General features: G+C 36.7%; 1 protein-coding gene across 8 annotated transcripts in view; it reads right to left on the bottom strand.

Annotated features, from left to right (window-relative positions):
- SLC10A7 (solute carrier family 10 member 7) overlaps window positions 1-6,933 on the bottom strand; it is a 146,559-nt gene that overhangs the window by 95,076 nt on the left and 44,550 nt on the right. For 6 of the 8 annotated variants that reach the window (XR_003529221.1, XR_003529222.1, XM_027652873.1 and 3 more), the window contains one exon: window positions 2,942-2,980. The exons of the other annotated variants lie outside the window; for them this stretch is intronic. Coding sequence is in view for 4 of the 6 variants with exons in the window: in XM_027652873.1 (XP_027508674.1) it covers window positions 2,942-2,980 (39 nt within the window). In the remaining 2 variants the exon portion in view is untranslated. The remainder of the gene's footprint in view (window positions 1-2,941; window positions 2,981-6,933) is intronic. 8 annotated transcript variants of the gene reach the window in all.

Consider the following 6,933-nt stretch of genomic DNA (forward strand, 5'->3'; position numbering starts at 1 on the left):
TTTGTAAATCTCTGTACTGGTGAAAACACCTCCAGATGCTTAATCTAAGTGTATTTCTGCTCATTAAGACATATTTGGCATTTCTACATTTTGCATATGACAATGTGTTCCATTTCATCTGAATAAGTTCATCCCAGTATAATTCTAACATTATGTTGAGTCTTTTCCTGCAGACACTTTGTTCTACAACTTATTTTAACTTCTCGAGGACCATTTCCTACTCTGAAGGGGAAAAAAAAAAGAGGGGGCAGGGGGTGCAGGAAGAGTAAACAGTGTAGCACATCTTTCAGCCCCTTTAAATCAGCCTGTTTCACACTGTCATACACAGGCACTGCCCCACAGGGCATAGTCTGAAAACAGACAACACACTATCCTGGCTTTTTCAGGGCTGCCCCCAAGTGCAGCAACCTGCCCGTGTGCTACACGTTGTAAAAAGGAACATAAGAAATATTTCAGCCTTGCCAGGATCACAGCCTTCCAAATTATCTCCAGGACACATATAACTGTAAGGGTATGGTCACACAGCTATAAAACTGCATCTAAGCCTATCCACATACTGCTCATCATCAGACACTGGTTGAAAAAATGCAAATGTGATTTAGATTCATCATGAATTACAGATGTAAGAAATAAGGGTTTGGCTACAGGTGGTGAACCTAAGTTAGGTACCAATATAAACTGATGGATTTTCAACACCACCACCACAACTAGGACTTTCTGTTATCTCCTCAGAAACAGGCCAATTATTTTTACATTTTATAGAACACTTTTGACTTCAAACCAGTGTGTGTGTATGTACATACACAGGCACACACACACATATATTTTTAATGCTTTGCCAGTTTTTCAACAGAAAACTTACTTTGTAAGTGACCACATGCTAGTGTTCCCCATCTGGAGCCACTCAATTAAAGGCCATGTAGACCTACAGCACTGTGAAACCAATAAACAACTCTGACTACTTATTACAGTCCCTGGCTTACTATCACCCCATTGCATTTTCAGTCATAAGGTTTATCCTTTCGTAGTTGAAAAAGTTTCTAAGAATAAAGCTTTCAGTAAACACATTTGTGATCTGCTTTCTGTCATAAATACATATGCCCTACATAACCATGATTTCAAACTAGAATACCACAACAAGCATTTAAGTGTGCAGACATATTTGTAATTTAATGGTGGCCAGTGCCTGTACAATTTTATTTTTAAAAAATCAGTAACTAGAAAAAGATCAGCCGGTCCTGTGGTTTCATTCTAGATGATATTTCATATTTTTGAAAAGTCTTGCCTGGAAATTTTTTTAAGAAGAATGTTTACTGTAATGCTGCTCCAGGATTTCCAAAAAGATACGAAGTAAATGAAAAGTGAAGTGAGGTAATTACATGTAAGCAGAACTTTCCAATAATCGTGAACTAAGATCAAAACCAAAATCAGAAGTATTGCATGAACACATGAACTAGCTCAGCTTCTTTCACTGAGATTTCTTCAAAGAGCTAAAAAGAGGTACTTGAAATTAAAAACCTGTCTCTGTTGCTTTACTAGGAGTCAGTATTGTAGTCAGATGCAGTGCAGCCTAAATTCTTTTTTTAAGTCAAAAGACATCTCCTAATGTCAGCTGAACTGAGCCTTTGGGTACTCACGCAAACCTCTTGAACTGAAAGCCAAGGACAGCAAAGAAACTGGAGTTCATGCCACGCAACGAGGGAAAATATCACACACACACACACAGACTCAAGAGCTGCTCCAACACTGGGATTCCACAGTTTGAGGCAGAAAAAGCCTTCTTCCCGCTGGAGGAGGAGATGATAGGTGACAAAAAGGACAAGTACTTGGGAATTGATATTTTAAAAATGTGAATGGTCACCTATACCCAAAAAAATCTTACATCCACCCTCCTAACTTTAACCTGGTTCCTCAAAAAAGCAGCAGCACAATAACTTCAAAATGCCACGTGACTTTCTCTATTGGCAGTACAGCTTTTCATACTTAAAATCCTAAACGTCAGCTTTTCATAAAAAAAAAAAAATAGTTATTTTGTACTTGCAGTTTTGATTTTAATTTCCTAATTTGAATTCTTTGTCATTATTCGTTTTATACATCACAATCCTCCTTCTGGGGACACAAGACTGGAATCTCAAACAGACACTTCTAAATGTGTAAATTTTAGTAAATAAGAACAAATTCAATTATTAGTTGCCTAAATAAATAAAAAAATCAGTAGCTTGCCAAAATATAAAATAATTTTTCATTTAATGTCCATGAGTATCTCTCTAAACAACACATCAATAAAAGAAATCTATTCTTCCTTTCTTCATAGATACATTTAGTGTTCTTTACAGTGTCCTTCCCAAATGTTTGTACACCATGAGGACCGCAAATACTGCTTTTGCTTTTTAGAGAAACAGTTATATTTCCAGCTGGATTGATTGCCTTCCCTATCCAGCTATTTTAGTGTGTTCCTCAGAGACACTGAGTAGCTCCACTGACAGTAAAATATGCTAAACAAATGACAAGTCACTGAGTAAATTAGCATCTACTCTCTGATCAGCTGGGTCATGTTTTCTTTTCAAAATCCATGGCCTCTTGATAGAAAATAATGAGTATTTGATGGGCCTTATTAGAAAAATCAATATATTGATGCCCATGTCTGAAACATCTGCATAATAATAGATACTGTTAACCCATTAAGGAGAAAATTAAGATGTGTTTACACATTATTAATTTACCATGAGCAGAGACAATTTATTCACTACTTTTCTCAAGAAAAGAAATTGTAATATCTGTATTTAATGGCATGGTGACATAAACTGAAAGATGTTTCAAATTTTTTTTGCCACTTGAATGGTAGAATTCCACCAACAACCATGAGAAAAATACAAACACACCAATAATACTGTTAAAAATAAGACTATTAAAGCACTTCTGTAAATACTGTATTACTTACCAAAAAACTTCCAAAAGCAGAATTAAATATAGCAGCTGCCTGAAGAATAAAAAAAAAAAAGATAAATATCACCAATGGTAAAATAGCTACAGTACAAGAACAAAATGTTATTCCCTCGCCCAACAAGCTATCAGATTCTCCAAATACACACACACACAGACCATTAGGCAGTTAGCCACTGCTTAAAAAATTGCCAGTGGCCTGTAACTTATGAAGACTGATAGGTTCTAGTTTATGCATTCATAAATAATGTGCTGAAATGGACAAAAGCAAGAGCAGAAGAAAATCCTTGCCGATAGACTGAAGAGGAATATCCACAAGAACTAAGAATATTACAGAGAAGCTTGGTCTCACTGCTTTTGCTCTAATTTGCCAGGAACATTTTTATATATTGACATATTAATTGAAATAAGCATAATCTGATTTAACTAAAATGTTGCATTTTCATACACTTTTAACAATCTTAATGTGGCAACCAAACTAATTTAATAGTTCATCATTAAAGTATTCACAGAGATAGAGAAGTTTTTGTAGTTTGACAGACAAATTTAAAATAGAAACACTAAAAACCCCAACAAAAAAAACCCACAACCACAATGACCCCACATTTCTGAGGCCAAAATGTCACTGCTTTTTAACACCATAGTCTTTTAAAATAAGAAATAAACAATTTTGATACTGACTTTATAAGTGTTTGTGCTTACCTAAATATCCAGGAAATACATGGTAGCAGTATTATTTCTTAATATGAATTCATTAAATTCCAGGAAGTTAAAACTTGAGTCTTGCATAGCTTTCCCCAATTACCAAGAAAGAACAGAAACTCTTGTATGGCAGCCAGTCTGATGATGAAAAGCCACATAGCAAAGATAAGAGGAAAGGGAGGAGGGAAATGTCCCATTTACGTGCCGACTTAGAGCAGAGTCAAATTAATCACCCTGGACACTTCCAGCCACAGATTAATAACAAGTGGATGCTAGTGAGTTTAGCAAGTTTGAATAAAGTCCAAAATCAAGGTAGGAGCCGTAGCTGAACCTGCCTTCTGCTCCATAAGAGGATGCAATGAAAATGAATGGGTAATGAGATCCTTGGCTCTAGAGAGCTTAGCTTTCTTATTCAAGTTCATAATTAATTCAAAGCTTTGATAATTTCATTAGATTCCTCCTCTGCTGGCCCTATCAATAAAAGATGGCACTGGACCACGGCTCCTCAGTGGCCCAAATACAAAAACAAATGCAGACTGGGAAACCTTTGCTGACTTGCTTACTGACAGGGACAATGGCATATGGCACTCCATGTTGCGGAGGGAGCATCTGAATAGATACAGCTAAATAAAACATCATAGCTGACAGTTGTAAACTACAGTAACATATTTTAACACCTCTTTCTCATCAGCATTTCTTTTTTGAACATAAAAAAAGAGGCACAAGTCCAAACAGCTTCTCTTGCCAGAGATCATAGCTTTAAGGAAGAGTGAGTAGTTTAAACAACAATTCTTCAACAAGTGTGAATTAAATCAGGATTTTCTACCTGTATTTGAAGCTGTGCAGTTGATACTTTCATGTAGCAAGGCAGAGACACATTACACTCATCCACACAAACCTAAAGCATGGTTACCAATCCTGATTTGAGATACACCTAGAGAGATGACATTTTTTTACTTAAAACAGGCTGCAATTCCACTTCCAGGAGAAATTTTGTACCTGGAAAGGTGTTAAGGAGAGATACTAGATGGTTCTACAGTGGTAATACTAGATGGTGATATTTTGGCCATCATCAAACTTTTTCTTTCTTCCTTCCTGATCCATCTAGAATATTTTTAGAATTTTTAAGTATTCTCAAGCATGTAACACGTACTAAGACAACAACCTTGGACAAATTTTATGCTTCAGTTATTCAGTCAGTCGTGTGCAAAAGTTCATGACTGGTTCGGGGTACACTAGTTTGCAATTTCTAATTCCTTTTCTCTAAAGTGTCAGAAATTATCGATAGCAGATGATTAAATGCTCATTACAGGCAAAAGAAAAGAAAAAAAAAATCAGGAAGACTGCAAAATAAGTTATAACCATTCAGATTATTTGGCTCAGTGAAGGAGGACTTACACATGTCACTTACTCTATCTGCAGTTCTCTTTATAAACATTTCCCCTGCAAAATAAACTTAGAAGTAAATTTTTCTCATAATCACAAACCTGGGGCTTCTATTTGTGATTCTGGTTCAGCTTAAACAAACTGGTAGTAAACTGAATCAACTGCTCCAATTTGTAATTAAACATACCTAGTAGCATGACCCTGTAGAATTTAAACACTTTTGTGCTTCCAACTCCCTTCTATCAAGAGGGATACATACCTCACAGGGCATTGTCAAAATTAATTCACTCCTTAAAAAGCACTCTAAAATCCTTAGAGGGATGATACAAATAAACATTAATGCTGACACATGATACAGCCAAGCTCTTAATTTTCTACTTGAAACATTTATTAGTCACTATTATTGTATAACTTTTTTTTAGTGTTTGCTCTTTTTGTGCTTCGACAGATAACAGGTTATCTGCAGTCTGCTTAAATGAAACAATGAAACATGAAAACATTTACGTGTCTTTATAATACTCCAAGTTCAGATTTGCATATGTTTGCAAACCATTCATTGCAGTTACCACTAATAAGAGGAGAGAGTTCTTTACAAAATCAATGGTAAGATCCTTTCAAAAGGTAAATGCACAGCCATGTATTGAAATGTAAGGACAGATCACATTCAAAAGCAGCAGTACTAATAACTCAACAAATTATTCAAGCTTTTATCAACTCAGAGGCGTGGCTGGGAGTCAGTGCCAGTATTCCTAACAGGGCAAGTGCAGAAGAGCATGTACAACCCCACTTGAGCTTACAATAGTACACAACTAGCTCCACTAAACAACAAACATCATTAGGCAGGTACAATTTCAGTCAACTCTGTTTTCTCAAGTCCAGTGCCACCCACACATTCTGATGGTCTCCATTTCCAGAAGGGACTGGTTGGCACTTCCTGGAGCGCTTCCAAGTGGGAAGTGACCAGGTCACCTCAGAAGGACACCTATCTGGCAGTAGTTGGCAGAAACTTTCCTTCTCTCACACCCAAGTCTAACATAAAGCTTCAGCCCTCTCTCTCATCTTATCCTGGAATACATATGTATGGAAAACACTGTTAAGATTTGTAACAGTGACAGCAAAAAGATCCAAGACAGTGTCCACAGCAACAAAGGCCAGGAAGAGATGAAAAGAAGGCAAAGCCACAACCAAGGGGCTGAGCACTTCCCCCCTTCAAATGCAGCAGAAGTGCATACATGTGACTGGGCAGCAAATCAAACAAGCATGTCTAGGTTTTGATAGCATTAAATACAGAATACATTCTGAACTCTGTTCCTCTGCCTTTTATTTTAGTATCAAACTAAAGTATCTTGGAATTTATTAGACTAGAATATCTTTTGATAATAATGCAGCCTGACTACTTTAAAGAAAATATACACTGGCAGCATTTGGAACACCTGGGTCAAACCCCAACATTTTATAATTATCAACAGGATTCGAATGAAATTGTTGATACTCAACTGGAATTTCCCCTACTGCAGAGTACAGAGAAACAACAGTGTCTCTCTCACAGCTTTGTATATGGACCATATTAAAAGAAGTAAAAGACTTTTTTGCCAATATGTATATATTGTTTTACCACTAAAACATTTGGTTCTAGAGTGTCACCTGGCAGCCTTTAGGGAGACAACTGTCCCTACACTTCCCTCCAGCAACCCCATGGTTGGGGGAGCACACGCTATGGACAGTAGGGTCTATGTGGCCCTGAATGGTCCCTGCTCTGTGGAAAGGTTATTTCAGGGCCAAGGCCAAAGAGGTAGAGTAATGAAGCTAATTATTGCAAAATTTAATTAAACTACATCTCATATTTGACAGGGAAAAGAAAGAAAAGCAAGAAAGAAAAGCAAGAAAGAAAAGCAAGAAAGA

The sequence above is a fragment of the Corapipo altera genome, unplaced genomic scaffold (genome assembly GCF_003945725.1).
Source record: "Corapipo altera isolate COAL_440 unplaced genomic scaffold, ASM394572v1 69, whole genome shotgun sequence".
Lineage (NCBI taxonomy): Eukaryota > Metazoa > Chordata > Aves > Passeriformes > Pipridae > Corapipo > Corapipo altera.